This window comes from Oryza brachyantha, chromosome 7 (genome assembly GCF_000231095.2).
Source record: "Oryza brachyantha chromosome 7, ObraRS2, whole genome shotgun sequence".
NCBI classification, from domain to species: Eukaryota; Viridiplantae; Streptophyta; class Magnoliopsida; order Poales; family Poaceae; genus Oryza; species Oryza brachyantha.
This window is the reverse complement of record NC_023169.2, coordinates 7711808-7728030: the sequence shown is the minus strand read 5'-3', so window position 1 is coordinate 7728030 and position 16223 is coordinate 7711808. Positions and strand designations below refer to the sequence as shown.

The following is a 16223-nucleotide window of genomic DNA, read 5'->3' as shown; positions in this document are numbered from 1 at the left end:
TAGACTACTTGAGATAATGCCTAGAACTCTGGCAATAAGCCCTCGCTAACCCCCAATCTAATCCAATAACATGAACCTGGCAAACCCAATTGATCGGACTGAACCAAGACAGAATCGGGTCAGCAAGACTCATGTGAACAGATCAGATAGAAGAACTTACGAGGACCTGATCGAGAACTACCACTACCTTAAGCTAAAATAGATTAAAGTAACAGTAGAACTCAGCCCGCCGATCACCCAGGCAGAAGATCGGTTTTAACCAAGACAGTTCTATCTAAGTTGATCGACGGATTTGAGGCGATGTGCCAAGTTGAATTGATCTAGAGATGATTTACAAGGACCCCGGGCACCTATATTTATAGCCCCGGGAAATAACTAACCGGATAAGAATCCGCTACTACCTAACTTTACCCTATTCGGACTCTAATTTCATAACAGAATCCTAAACAAACTTCAAAATAAATCCTAATTAATTTACACGGACCCATAGTTAAACACCAAAGCTATCTCCAACTTATGAGTTCAATCGGATTCCCATCCTCGTCCGATTCGAACTCTATTGGCTGCAATCCCTTTGCATCCAGCTTCTTGTCTCCAGTCGATCCAATCCTTCTTATTTGATTCGGCTTTTAACCGTGTTTCAATCAATAACGGTGATTTGCCAAAATCTGGCGTTAACAGCTATGTAATAAACAATGCGTGAGACAACATCCATATCCCCGACACCACACACTGTCCATCGTTTTCCCCACCTCCACACCTCCAGTTAAATTTTAACTTTTTAAACAACACACTGCATATATCGATTTTGAGTTAAAAATTTTACTGAAACACACTGCATATCTCGAATTGAGTTAAGTTTTAACTTTTTGAACAACACACTGCTCATATATCGCTGTGGAGATCATCAGTTAATTTTTAACTCCTCAACCAATCAATGCACACATTCCTTTCATATTGTCGTCAGTTAAATTTTAACTCCACAGTGTATCGTAGTAAACACCTGATTGAGGAGTTAAAAATTAACTGACGACCTCCACAGCGATATCTGTGTGGTGTGTTGTTCAAAAAGTTAAAATTTAACTCAATTAGCTTTGTTGGAGTTGGTGGGAGGGGGTGGACTGACGTGGAGGTTGGTTGGTTGATCGTCGTGTGACGCGCTACGTTGTTTCGTAGCACGTGCCGTCTCTGTGGCACGCTATGTAACGCCACCGTGTGTGTGTGTGTATATATATATATATACTCTAGCTACGGTGAGTTGCAACTCACGGGTGGCTCCGTGAGTCGAGGTCCAAAAATATATCAAATCACGTCTAAATTTCGATTTATATAGCTCACTAGATTATTTGTATCAAAATCTTGTAGCACGCAAAAACATTTTTATTTTTGGAGATTTTTAAGTATTTTTTTTGAGATTTTTAAAAGTGATTGTACTTTATTAATAAAATAATCAATGTGTTATGTATCACTTTATTAATATATATATGAGTTCTTAATCCACGTCTACTGCAATATGGCTTATTGGCTGCATGCTCTAAAGAGAGATGACATTTTAGTATACCCTGATTTCCATCGGTTTGTTATTTTCCATATTTTTATTTTGTTCTGTCCACTCCTTTCTCTTAAGAGCGGTAGTGATTTATTGGTCATGCCTGTCCATAGGTCGCGTGCAATAACGCGCCTCAATACACATTATGGCACCCAAGAAGGAAAAACAAATCCACCAACACATAACCGGGGATGGTCGTGGGTCGATCGTGATATTTTAGGATCGATTTTGGTTTACTAAATAAACTAAATTTTATTTTAAGGTAAAACTTAGTTTATTTTGTTGAACTAGAGTTAACTCTAAACTATCCGCGGGTCAACCCATGCTCATCCTTACCCATAACAGTTAAGATGGTGTTTAGATTGAGAAAATTTTTGGTAGAAGTATCACATCAAATGTTTGACCGGATGTCGGAAGGGGTTTTCGGACACGAATGAAAAAACGAATTTCACGGCTAGCCCAGAAACCGCGAGACGAATCTTTTGAGCCTAATTAATCCGTCATTAGCATATGTTGGTTATCGTAGCACTTATAGCTAATCATGGACTAATTATGCTCAAAAGATTCGTCTTAAGATTTCTTCTATAACTATGCAATTAGTTTTTTGGTTTATCTATGTTTAATGCTTTATTTAGGTGTCCAAAAATTCGATGTGATGTTTTTGAAAAAAAAATTCGGAACTAAACAAGGCCTATATCAGCCCTTGTCGCTAAAAAATACACGGACAGCACATAGAAATTCAAAAATTAAACTAGCCCGCCATATCCAAGTGGCAACGTGTTGTGCCCTTTGCACTCCCGAACTTCTTTAAGCCATGACATCATATTAGTAGCAAACAAAGTGTATTAGCAGCTCTACTATACCATCGGACAATACAACCACCAAAATGTATCAAGAGCTCTGCCTCACCCACTAAGCAATAGCCATTGACCTTAATATGGCACCCATATAAGACCAGTTAGACAAGATTCCTGATCTGAACCAAAATGTGCTAGGAGAAGATGTGATCTTAGAACACTTTATCTTAGGCTGTGTTTGTTTTGTGATGTACAATACATATTTTTTCTTAACTTTTACGCGCATGTTTACCAAATTGCTAAATGGTATAATTTTTCAAAATATATATGTATAAGTTTATGATATCCCATTTCTAGAGTTGATTATTAACTTTAAAATAGCTATTAAAAATCAGATCATCTTTTCGCCTTTATTCAGCTACCACTAAGGCATGGGCATGTTTCTTTTTAAAACTCTATTGAAAAATAGATTTTGTTAATTAAGTATCTCGTGGAACGGAAGGAAAGTTTGGCCGAAAAGAACATATATTCAAAATACCATGTCTTAAATAAATGATAAGTAAAGAAAATAAAGTAAAAGATGTAACCATTAATTCCCATGCTACCCACTATAATTGTCTATCATGTAACTGACGCCGGGGGAATAGGCCTATGTTAGTGCCATCCGACCTTAATTTAAAAACTTAAATGAACTGTTAAGCTGAAGAGGGACCCCAGAATACAATCATGCTCATTTTAGCCCCTAGCCTAACAAGCAAAACAAAAATTTTGTTTCGCCTATTATAGACGGTTTTTTTTTCTGGATCCGGTTGGTTTACAAATATCCCCAACAAAAAGCAAAATAAATCGACCCTTCTGACCAAGTAGTATTTGATGTACTGTTGTCATTTAACATTTCATTTTGAAGTCGAGAATCAAACACCGCACATTCCCTATGAAAAAAACAAACTAATTTACATTCAGCATGCCCTCCATCACATAATCCGTTTAAGCACAGTGTCTTGCGTGCTGAGATCCAAGGTTGGCAAGCATACATAAATAAGGCTTACAATGTCTGCACAATCTAACTCAGTATTCAAAATTCACCGCAGAAAAAAAAAACATTGTTTTTTTCACCAGGGTTGTCAGAGAGGAAACAGCTCAGCTCCGGGGTGGTCTCCAATTGCTTATCCATTCTGTCAGTGTTCCCACGTTCCTACTAATATCTTCCACATTGTCACTTCGCAGAGGCATCACTATCTCCTCTTTGTAGCTCTCCCTGGCCTCCTCCAGAAGCATTTGGAAGATCTCACATTCTATGTTGTTTGTGAGCTTGGCACCCATATAACCTCTGCAAATAGAACTTTGTCAGAAATTAAGGATTTCGTAATGGCTATTTCGAAGTCCAAACAGATGGTTATTCTGAAGTTCTGCATGAATTACCTGCTAGTCAAGCGATCATGAAGAATTGAGTTATCAGTCTGGAGCACGACTACAAGATCAAACCAACGTTCCGGGAAGAAATCACATCCATGATAATCTACTAGTATACCACCCTCTTCCATCATGTCCTCAAGCTCATCGCAAACCTGTCAAAAAATATGAACCATTTAGTGCAATTCTAACCAACAAAAGAAATGGCATATAGCCAACTTATAGGTCACGTCTGCTGAACTAATTTGCTTCCTGCACTTCATAGGTCACGTCCGCAAGGATAGCAAAGTGCAGAAGGGAACAGATCAAACTGCATTCAGATATGACAATAACCAAATACCAAAAACTACAGGGTGGATGTATTTTCAGTGTGAAAATGCAATGAAATTTAGTTGTATGTGTCTCATTCAGATATGTGGAAGTCATTGGCACCTGGAGCAATCCTCTTGGAACATTAACATAGTGATTCTCTCAGGATCAATTTACAAGCATCCAGATGTACAGATATATGTGTAATTAGTCCAGCAAATTAGGAAATGAACAGCCAAGAGCTGGTGAGTTTTTTTGTATGCAGCTGATTTCATGGCCAACAATTTATAGATGGATATCCAAAATAGTGATATCTTTCTACTAGTTTTTGTTCAAAACAACTTTCTGCAAGTGTGCAAACACAGAATAAATTTTATAAGATAGATTTAGCAGCCCGAGTCAATTCCTACAAGATTTGATATAAATAACAAGGAAAAAAGTGTTATACTGATACAGAAAAACTGATGGACAAACCATGAACCAGTAAACCATCTGCCTGACCAATTCAATCCCTACTCCAACCTTTTGTAATGGCTTCACTACAGACAGAAATAAATTGTTCTTATAATATTGCTAAAAACAAATGAATGAGTTTTCATATTTTTGTTATATGGCTTAACAACTTACATAATTTTAACTGTAAAACTTACCTTACACTACATATATATATGCCATTTTTAACCTTTCATTGTTGAGTATTATTTGAGAAAAATAAAAAAGTAAAAAAATGTGTTAGTACTAATGTCTTAAAGTAAAAAAACATTAGAGTTGCTGGGGATGGAAATTCACTGCCACCACCAGCATTGGCTTTCTTTCAAAAGTATGCATAGATTGGGGCCCACTTATCAATGAAAAACACAAGTAGTTATGCAAAAAAGTTAGTTATATATTGGTTTCATAAAGTAAGATCAATTATGAGAAATTTACATAAAAACAACTAAAACACACACCATTTCTATTTAAAAAACACCCTGATCAAACATAGGTGCATACATAGTCAAAATTAGCTATTACTTTGTCGATTCCTGCAGACTATAATTATTAGTCCTCTAGGGCACCAATCAACAAAACATATTTTCAACTGAAAAGTAGCTCTTTTATTTGCCATACCTCCATCTAGAAGCAAGTTCAAAACATGCAGGGAAAAAACAAAGGGAAATCACTGCCAAGTGCCAACATATAACTAAACTGGGAAACAGAAAATTAAGTTATTATTATCATGCATAAAAGAAATCTCACTTCTCACTTCTCCTAAATAACTTTTATTTGCAATCAAATTTTTATATTGATACTATAAATAATGTCAACACTAGACTATACAAACCTAACAACCTAGCAAACAATGTTTGAAGGGAAGTAGCATGAATCACCCTAAAATAAACGCAGCAGAATAAACTTCATAAAACTGCAAATACATTAGAAAATTATCACAAAACTACACATTTCACTATATATATTTATCCATTTATAAGTAGGCTACATGGTCTAATTTCTTTCACATTTAACATCAATGAATAAATGCGTAGTTTAAAAAGATCACTTAATAATAACATCAAATATGAAAACATGTCCATAATCAGACAGTCTAATATTTGCTAACCAGAAGTTCAGAGGAATGCTAAGAGCGTATAAACATCACTGCGATCTCAAAATGCATAAATACTACCATAACATATAGAGAGAACATTCTAATAATCTATGCAAAATATAATTGTGTGCTGTTGATTAGAATTACCAACAGATGGAATTATCGGGAGAACTTATAACACAGAACTCCAGTATTGGGTCATGATCGTTGCAATATTCAGGATGTAGGTCCAGATGATGCCAGTGTGAAGGAAGATTAGTCCAACAGTGGAACATCAGGCACGATGAGAACAGGGAACTTTACATGGCTTGAGCCATGGATAGACATCAACAACCATCATATCTAGGAAATTTTGATATCTAAAAATAAATTGTCTTTACATTTTCTGAAGATTGCGAGTCCAATAGTTTGCTGGAAATATTGCCAATTGCAATAACTACAAATAAAGCAATCTTGCCTCTGGAGATGATTATTGCAGAGCTAGGATGTAAGTCTGCATAACAGACAAATGCCAGTCAAGGAAGAAGATGAAATCCAAAATAACATCATCACAAGAATGAAGATAGCTCCCACTCATGAATTTATCTTCCTCCTTCACATTAGAATTAGTTGACCATGGATGGGCATCCTAGGTCTGCAATGACCATCAACAAAAACCTGACATGCTTTGCTCAATGCTCATCAATCAGTCTTGTTTATAGTCAGGTCTGATATGTAGGTATCAGCTAGTATTACATTGTTTGCAGATGCAACTCAGACCCATTGATGGCAGCCTGGTCACATCTCAGAAATGGCACAAAAGTATTAACGTATTGCATGATAATTTTTTTGAAGCTAGGCAGAATAGGTTTACAGAGAAGACAACACCAATATCAATGAATATTGAATAAGATAGCATCGAACAGATCATCAAGCTCAAGGATATTAGGGACACTTGTATGGGAAGTACTTTTCTCCCCGCAGATAAGAGTATCTTTCTCCTGCTAAGCATCATCATTGGTAGAAACAAAGAAGGAAATCCTAGGTCTACAACGATCATGAAAGACAAGAAAATCTTGCTTCAAAGTGCTGAACATTCTTCAATTTATAACATTACGATAGGTAGATACCGACCTGTAATATTGCTAGCTTTACAGATCTGCTCCTTCTAATAAGCGAGTTGTACATATGCAAGATATCGTTCTATTCAGTACTCTATATGCTCAAATTATATTTGTTCTTCTTGCATGTACATGTTTTCTTATGTATTCTGTAACATGCTGATTCTTCCACGAGTTTGCATGCAAAATGCCAGATGCATCTCTAGTAATTAAATTAGTAACTACTGCCAGTGATGCTTCTTAAGTAAAAGGAAAATAGGATAAATAAGCAGTCATTCCTAAGTCCTAATAACATTTTACCAATAATAGAATAGACAGTTCAATTAATGGATTTGTACCGCCTGTGCCAAAGTTGCACAATAAGGCCTTTCACTAGAAATGCATTCTATTTTTGCCTTCATTATGTTTAAGGTTAATATCAGAATGCCTCAAAAGCACAAGATAGTATTCACTTGCTAGGTACCATGTATTCAAAACATGCATTTTATTGTTTTCGGAGATAGATTTACGTGTCTGAGGAATAACAATTTGGATTAGCCTTTCAAAATAATGTGAGAACGCTTTTATGCATTCTTAATCGAATAGTGAATAATCAATTTTTGAGAGTTTCAGTACAAGAAAATCTAGACCATAAATCTTAACTTTGCACACTGGTTGTACATTTTCTTTCACTATCAAATAAAATTGTGGTTGTACCACAGTTAGTTGGGGTAATCCAATGCTTTGCATCATCACTAGCAAATAAAATTATTTTGTTCACACCACAATTTCATTATCCATTAGAAAACAAACGATTTCATAGTTTCACACCCAAACCGGCGTCACGCCTGAAATCTACTGCCAATGATGAATGCCCGGACCAGATTGTTAGGAATGCAAATCCGAATAAGGATTTGTATTGGGAGAGGTGTGCGGAAGGGAGGGAGGGAGGGGGGGAGTTCATACCAGGTCCTCGTTGATGATGTGGCACTCGAGTTCCTCGTCCCAGCCGTCGTGGAGGCTCTTCTCGCGGACGAGGTCCCCGATGTTGACGTGGCGGAGGCCCACGGCGTCGGCGAGGAGGGAGCACGTAGTCGTCTTCCCCGTGCCCGGTGTCCCCGTCACCAACACGTTCGGCCGCGAGCGCCGCGCGCCGCCGCCCTGCGCCGCCATCGCGGAAATCGGCTAGTTAGGGTTTTCTTCTCTTCTTTTTTTCCTTTCTGGAGAGGAGAGGCCCGCTGGTTGGGAAAAAATTTGGTGTAGACCGGGTGCAAACACCAGCCCATGCAGCCCCGACGCGGATGCATGACATGTGGATGAGGCATCCTCTGACGGCTGACTCACACAAGCGAGTAATTAAGCGACATGTACTCGGCTGGGCTCAAGAATCAAGTCGTTCTCCCTCAGCTCGGCTTGCATGGCTCACGATTAGATTGCATGCATGACTACAATCCTTTCAACACCATCTCCTCTTCTGTCTACTGCATTTACAATCCTCTTCTGTCTGCTGCATTTGATCAATTTTCCTCTTGTCTTTAGCAGCCTGTTGTTCATTTCTCTTGTAATGTTGAATTTTCAGCCATAATGCACCCCATATATCTCACCTGTAAAGATGGCGTAGGTAGAAATGTAAGGGGCAATTTAGTATTTGGAATCACCTCGTACAGTAAAATTTTTACCGTGGGCATCCTATAAAAATAAGGATGACCTATCAATCTGAGGATATGTTTGCAATTGACTGATAATTACTGTATATGAACATACAGAGAATGGCATACACCTCTATTATCAGGTTAGAAGAATCATACATATGATCTTATTTCTGAAATTATTGACTGTAAAATCCATTGACATACATCTATCGCTCTAGCTATCAGGCTGAATGAAGCATATATTTGAAGCTAGTTCTTATTCCTTAAACAATTGACTGTAAATCACTGTAAAGGATGGCAAACAGAAACCTTCATGGTGGATGGCAGCACTTGCCCATTGCGCGATGAGGAAGTTGACAACGGCTGTGGGCGGTGAATACTATTGGTGGAAACAGAAAGTGGCGGTGGCTCCCTTGGACGGCCAGGTGGTGCCCTCTAGTGCAGTGCAGCGTAGCGGCAGAGGAAGGGCTCCCGCGCGTGGAGCAGCACAGCGGCGGTGGAAGAGCTCCCGCACGTGAAGAAAGGTGGGAGGTCGTCCAGGACGCACCCAACACTGAACGAGAAGTCACGACGGCGACCGGCGAGAATAAAAACAGGTGGAGAGGAATGATGGAGAGGAGGAGAGGAGCCAAGCGATGGGACGAAGCGGATTAGATCGAGCGGATCAAGTGTGATCCATGTTGCAGGCGTGGCTGAGGGAGCCGATCAAGCACGAGCCGTGTTACCGACGTGCTGTGTAGGTCGCTTAATTACTCGCTTGTGTGGGCCAGCCGTCAGATAGTAGCCTCATCCACGTGTCATGCATCCGCGTCGAGGCTGCACGGACTGGTGTTTGCATCCGGTCTACACCAAATATTTTTCCGGCTGGTTGTTCTTTCAGTAAAAAGGAGGCGACACGATGACATGTGGACCCGCACGATCTTCTAGAAATGGGCCTCTGGCTGTATTTTATATGATACTAGCATCACATCGGCATGACGTTGCAACTTGCAAATGATTTGGCAAAATCAGTTTTGTTGTTTCACACCATAGTAGTACTAAGTGGTGGTTGGGAGAAGAGACTTATTTTTAGTCCCTTATCCCATTAAATGTTTAGACGCTTATTATAAATAGTAAACGTAGACTATTAATAAAACTCATTTATAATCTTGGACTAATTCGCGAGACGAATCTATTGAGCCTAATTAATCCATGATTAGCATATGTGATGCTACAATAAATATGCTCTAATTATGGATTAATTAGGCTTAAAAAATCGTCTCGTGGATTAGCACTCATTTATGAAATTAGTTTTTTTATTAGTTTATGCTTAATACTTCAAATCAGTTTCCAAACATCCGATGTGACATGAGGCTAAAAAGTTTAGCCCCATCTAAACAACCCCTAAGAATATGAAACATAAAAAAATTAGAAAATCACGTACTTTTTTCCCATGGGCACGTTTTGGCCAAAACCTGCTCGTCGTTGGGTTGCCGCTATGCGAAACACACGTTTCACACACGTGATGTGCTGCATCACCGGGTGACCAGCTAACCCAGCCCGGGGTCGAGGGTCCTGCTCCCCCTAATATACCTTAGAATCATAACCAGCCCCCGGTTTCCCGTGCACGTCCCCAGTGCAAAATCACGCACCTAGATAATTTTTAATAATTATTTAATAATATAAAGGATAAAATCAACTATTACAAAGTTAAAATAACTATTTTAAAAATATATAATGATAAACTTGTATATAAAACATTTTGCAAAAAAAACATGTTTATTACTCATTTCATCTCATAATATAAGACGTAACTATCACTAATACAGACTAATAAAGACTTAAAAAACTATAACTACCTACTTGTTTAGATTAGATAAGTGCATATATAATATGATTATACGTTTTAATTGTGAAGAATTTAAAATAAATCAAATTTAGAAAAAATGTGCTAGTTAATGTATGCTTGCATACCTTATAATATGAAACTAAGAAGAAAAAATAGGTATGTCTTCGTATTAAACCTATAGTTTTTGGCTACAACAATTGCCCCTGGTACTGTTTTACTGTTCAATCAACAGTGTGCACCGGTTGTTGTGGCCGTCCGATCTGCAGCGTGGCGAGGTCCACACCGTCCAATTCCCTGTACCTGTTCTGCCCTGCCGTCTACTTCCCTGGTACGTTCCTTCTCACTTCCTCCTCCCGATCCCCTTTCTGCTCCTCGTCTTTGCCGCTGCTCCCCACCGCCTGCGCCGCCGGTGGCGCAGCACGATGCCGTCCTGCCGCTGCTCCCCACCGCCTGCGCCACGGCACGACGCCGTCGGTGCACGCCCCAACTTATCCGGGGAGGTCGTCTAGCACGACCGTGGCATTGGCCTCCCACCCGGCGCGCCGCCGCTGCACCGCGTTGCCCATGAAAGACTGAGCCAGCACGATCTGTTTGCCCTGCCGTCTGGTAGCTTGCTACGTAGGTTTGTTCTCCACTTTTTCCCCTCCCGATCTCTTTTTCTGAGACATGTTTACTTAATGAAAGAGGCTCCAGTCCTTATAAATAGGGCCAAATAACCTGCCCTAAGAGCTAAGATTGAATTACTACTGGCAGTTTCAGCAAACATTTCAGACTAGACTGCAGAATTTTTATCCCTTCACCAAGGAAAGGTTCAGGAGCTGCAAACTTGATCTTTCTGTTCTTCCTGGACAACTTGACCAATTTGTACAAGGTACAAGTAACTTTGCATATCGAATTACTTGATCTGAAGTGCAGATCAATATTTAATCACGTATGTTCTCTGATTTCTTCACATGACGGTTCTGCCTACTGTGACCATATCTTAGTTTACCTGGTGGAGATTAGAATCATGTTGTCACAGTAAAGTGGATAGAAGCAATATACCATTCATCTCAAATATCAGGCACATTGGTACTTCTGTTTGAATACAGTCATCAGGCTTCAGAACTTGCCAGCAATATTTGAAACAAATAAAAGTGAGTATGTTGGATGACATCAGCTATTTGAAACAAATATTTGTGTACGAGATCAAACCTATTATTACCTAATTCAGTGTTCTATAGTTGACAACATAGTTATGCTAATTTTACTTCATTTATATTGCTGGCTGCCCGCGGCAACACGCGGGGCTCTTACTAATTTCTCTAAAGTGCAGCAGCGAAGCAACAGTGATGTGCGCGAATAGTGGCTTTACAACAACAGAACATGGTGAAACCTTTAGTCCCGTCATATTCGACGAAGACACCAGAAAATTGAGTATACTGTAGCTTAATCCCCTTAATCTCATTTAAAAAATAACCCGAACATGAAACTTTTATGGTGTAGAAAAATCCAAAGTTCATATAGAAAATTTAAAAATAATTAATACGTAGTGAAGATTCGTCTATAAGTGTATTTTAGAAACATCTTATAGTCAAAGATAAGTAAAAGTAAGAGGAAAAATCGATGTATAAATCTATTATATATATATCTATATCTATCTTTATCTTTGCTACTTTTACTTTAAAGAGAGATTCGTCCGTCCTCCGTCCGTTCACCCTCTTTCCCAACTTCGTACAGCCAAAAAAAAAAAATCACGCCCACGCAAAGGAAAAGGAAAAAGAAAAAAACCCGCACGAAACGCACCCATGACGCTTGGCCCCACCAGTCCGCCGCCTAACCACCAATGTCCCCATACGAACAAGCCAGTCACGCACGCAAAAAAAAAACGCATCTCCAAACGCGCACGCCGCCACCCTAGACGTTGTTTGCCTCGCGAAAGGAACCGTAGCTGGGTGGTTATAAAAGTCTCAGTAGCATTTAAGATTATGCTTTCTGTAGTAGGCGACGTACCTGTCGATAGCGAGACGGCTGTAGTGATTTCGTCAATCTCTTCAGAATATGCTGACCAGACTTCGAAAATGCTCATAGGGATAGGATTTACATAAGTACGTCTCAGAAGAGAGTGTGCGTGCGTCGTGAGCTTCTAAAAAAGACATAGTCTGCCTCCACCTCCGCCGCCGTCCTTCGCTGCCTCCGCCACCGCCGTGCGCCGCCGCATCCGCCTCCTTCACCACCGCCGTGCACCGCCTCCACTGCTGTTGTGCGCCGAAAGGGAGGGGAGGGGGAGGAGGAGGCGGCGGCGGTGGAGGGCATGTAGCGTCCGCCGTGAGGAGGAGAGGGCGGCCACCATGGGAGGGGGAGAGGGCGGCCACCATGGGTTCTTGACACCGTTTTCGTCGCTCACCCCCGCTAACGCCTCTCACCGCTGCCGCTCGCCAGCGCCCGCGTTCTCCGGCGACGCTCACAACCGCCACGATGGTGCCATCCCTAGACGGAGCCTCGGCGGCCGCGGCGATGGCAAAGGGGTGGGGCACGTGTAGCGACTGGCCCTCCTCCGCCTCGGCGTGGTTCTGGTGCATGGAGGCCGTGGTGTAGAACATCGCGGTGGCCGTGTTCGCCGCGGAGCGTTGGTGGCGGCGCAGCGCCGCTCCTCCCATGGGCGGGTAGTCGTGGGAGTGGGACGTGTTGGTGGGGACGAGCAGGGGGAGGAGGAGGAGGAGAGAGAGGCGGAAAAGGAGCGCCATGGAGGGTGGCTTACTCGAGAGAGCCCCGGCCGCCGACGCTCGCCCCTGACGCCGTTGCCGCTGCTCGCTCGCCGACGCCTCTCACCGCCGTAGCTCGCGAGCGCCTGCACTGTCCGGCGACGACGTTCGCCTCCGCCGTTGCCGCCGCTCGCCCCCGTCGTCGTCGCTGCCGCCTCTCGCTAGCGATCACGCTATCTGCCCCCAACGCCTCTCGCCAGCACTCGCACATTCCACCACGAAAAAAAAACTTCCCACGACATCGCACATCCCACCAACGTACCCAGCCGAGTCCACCGCCTCCGCCGCGCCCGCACAGAACTAGGCCCCGAGCTGAACGGGACTACGCACGGTGACGAAGAGCTGCAGGCCAAGCCCCAGTGCCGCGACAGGGCCGGTGGATCCGGCGACCTCCCATTCTACGTCTTCCGTGAGCACACCTCTCCCCAATCCCCATCTCTCTTTGCAAAAATTCAGAAGAAAAAACAGAAAAGGGGTGTTATGAGAATTCAATTTGATGAATTGTGGTGGTGCAGTGCGAGAGGGAGCTGATGGCGATGGCAAGAAGGTGGACCTGCGATGCCCCAATGCGGCCAACATGTTCCACGCCTACATCGAGCGCTGCATCGCCAAGATGGCCAAGGTCAGCCGCTCGTCGGAGGGAGGGAAGTCTCCCATGTCCCTCTTTTCCCGCCAGTCACGCCGGTCCTGCTCCTCCTTTGAAGGTTTGTTGTTTGCTCCATTCGTTACTACCCGCTACTGAATGTTGGGGTTATTGATCTTTGCAGTATTATATGCCATAACCATGGTTGCTGCAGATGGCAGCGTGAAGTCAGGGAGCATCAAGAAGGTGGATTGTGCCGCCAAGATGGAGGAGATGGATCGGCAGAAGACTGATAAGAAGTCGTCGTCACACAAGAAATACGATACTGCATGAACATTTCTTATAATGCATCATAGAATTTTCAGTTCATTTTTCTCATTGTGTTTTCTTCTTCTAGAGATTTTTGCATAGTCATCAGGAGTTGTATCTAGAGAAGTCGGGGACGGGCAGACAACCTCCGGTTGATCTTGGGTGAGAAACTCATAATTTACACCATTTTGGCATGTACTTTGCTTATATAGTTATATGCTCTCATCTTCTCCTACTCCATAGGATGAACTGCAAACTATTGTTGTTACATTTACCTACTTTTTGTGATTTTGACATTTACTGCAAGCTGAAAGGGCGTACCAATCTTTTAATAGATACTCGATTGTCCCAGTTAAATTTTTCCACGTCTGATCTCAGAGAGGACAAGCTTGTTGAGTTAAAGCATTTCCTGTCAACAAAGATTGTTTAAATACTGTTAGAATTATTAAAATTTCATCTGAGCGAATTAAAAAGGAGGAGAAATTTTGAACTTGCTTTTTTTTTTCCTGCTCAGAGATTATGAAATCTTTCTTCTTCAGATTATACTGGGCCCGTATCAAATCTTATACATGGTCAGCTTTTGATTTGAAAAAAAATTGCATTTGTTGCTCTTGTAACATCTATTTTGTAATTACATCACCATTAGAAAGTGCTATCAGCATGTGCTGCATGTCATTCTTGTAGGAGAGTAGAGGGAGAGAAATGTACAATTGCTTCTTTGTACTACTAAAGAAATTCTATTATAGTACTAAATGATCAATGAGATATGTTTATGTTATATGGGTTGTTTAACTTACTATTAAATAGTAGTATGTATTGGTGTGAAATATTTTATATCTTATTATTCTTTCTTACATGCTTTAGTTGAGAGTTATAAAGCTTATTTATTGTTGGTATGCTAGAAATAAAATTTGTGTTTTGAGCTAACTATTTCCTTGTCAAATATAGTTTCGTTGCGAAGCACAGACATATAACTAGTACTATTATAAAAAGCAATAGGAATTCTGGCAATATTTTCGTCCGTCAAGTAGGCCGTGTTGTTCGCGCACAAGATCCCTACCGCCGATTGGTCCGTTCGCACAAGCCGCACGCTGGGCCAGCCTCGCCCACGAGCAAATCTCGAAGAAATCCCAGCCATTCGATGGAAACAAAACCCATCTACTGTATGGGCCATACTTGATTTTAGCCTAATTATACCTCCCAGTTACAGCCCACGCGCCCTTTTAATTTTTTTCCCCTTAATTCTCTCATAGGAACTACGATGATTCATACATCTATATTAAACCCCGTTGGTATTAGACTGTTCAAAATTGAGTAGTATTTTATTATTAATTAATTAATTAATTAGTTTGGCTAATTAAACCTTGCTCAATCTACCTGGGTCACCCATTAGCATTAGATATATTATTTGTGATTGTTTAGCTTTATGATAATATTTTGAGAGAAGTTTAATCACTCAAAAATCATATAGTAATAAATTTATTCAAAAAACAAATAATAATTATATATGTTTTTGAATAAGATGAATGGTTAAACATGTGCCAAAAATAACAACATTATTTATTAAACTACATAGGGACTAAATGTTTTTATGAGACTCGATTGTTCATTAAATTATATACACATGACAGGTATATTCATCATATATTTTAATAGAATTAATATGTAATGATTATTTTATCCCTGTGACGAAGCACGGGCATTGTTCTAGCGTGTATATATATATATATATATGAAAAAGAATTACTATATTCACTCTCATGGGTTAGTAAACTCTACACTAATAGTAAAACAAAAAATAAAATATTATAAGAAATATGTTTTTAGAATTAAAATAAGGAAAAGTAACATGGGTTCTTATCTTGATATTAATTTTTTAATTTTTATTTTGAATTTCAGATTCTTATAAATTCTATTTCTATGTGGAACCTAATGTTACTTTTTTATTTTTTTAAATTTCTAATTTGTATTTATACTTGTATTCTAAACTATACATAATTATACTCTTTTCTATATATATTTATTAAAATAAATTTTAGGTAATTTTAAATTGTATTTATATGTTAACTCTTTCTCTTAATGTTACTTATTTTTAATTTGGATGTTTTCAAATAGTATTTATAGATAACTAAACTCTTCACTCAATATTAATTATTTTTTATATTTAATCTGAATTTTGGATTTCGCTAACTGTATTTACACAACTCTTCTTCCGGCTCCTCAGCCCATGTTGTGATTCCGACGGGACAAGAGGACGGTAGCCAGTAGCCACTAAGAGAGGGGGGAACACCGTCCATAAGAATATCAGCAGGGAGTTAATCAGTTATGCTTGCTTTGAGATGCTGAGTTAACACATGCTATACATAGAGAAG

The 16223-nt window shown here is 40.3% G+C and overlaps 1 protein-coding gene and 1 long non-coding RNA gene across 4 annotated transcripts; one reads left to right on the top strand and one right to left on the bottom strand.

Moving 5' to 3' along the window:
- Positions 1-3149: 3149 nt before the first annotated feature.
- LOC102718139 (adenylate kinase isoenzyme 6 homolog) lies at positions 3150-7975 on the bottom strand. The gene is made up of 3 exons (XM_006664738.3): positions 7702-7975; positions 3769-3914; positions 3150-3676 (listed from the first exon to the last, which is right to left on the bottom strand). The coding sequence occupies exons 1-3, from the start codon at positions 7906-7908 to the stop codon at positions 3487-3489; spliced, it is 543 nt and encodes a 180-aa protein (XP_006664801.1). The 5' UTR covers positions 7909-7975; the 3' UTR covers positions 3150-3486.
- Positions 7976-10499: 2524 nt separating this feature from the next.
- LOC121055053 lies at positions 10500-14544 on the top strand. Of its 3 annotated transcripts, none has more exons than XR_005812271.1 (4): positions 10500-10833; positions 10969-13368; positions 13475-13663; positions 13757-14544. It is a non-coding gene; the product is annotated as an uncharacterized LOC121055053 (long non-coding RNA). The 3 variants fall into 3 exon arrangements; XR_005812270.1 differs by having other exon boundaries at positions 10500-10837; XR_005812269.1 differs by having other exon boundaries at positions 10524-13368.
- The last annotated feature ends 1679 nt before the right edge of the window (positions 14545-16223 follow it).

Bases quoted from the DNA above. Each gene is read 5' to 3' on its own strand.
- LOC102718139 (XM_006664738.3), bottom strand. From the start codon at position 7,908: ATGGCGGCGCAGGGCGGCGGCGCGCGGCGCTCGCGGCCGAACGTGTTG. The intron at 3,915-7,701 runs GTATGAACTCCC...ATTTTTTGACAG, and splicing joins ACATCATCAACGAGGACCTG to GTTTGCGATGAGCTTGAGGA. The intron at 3,677-3,768 runs GTAATTCATGCA...TTCTATTTGCAG, and splicing joins CATGATCGCTTGACTAGCAG to AGGTTATATGGGTGCCAAGC.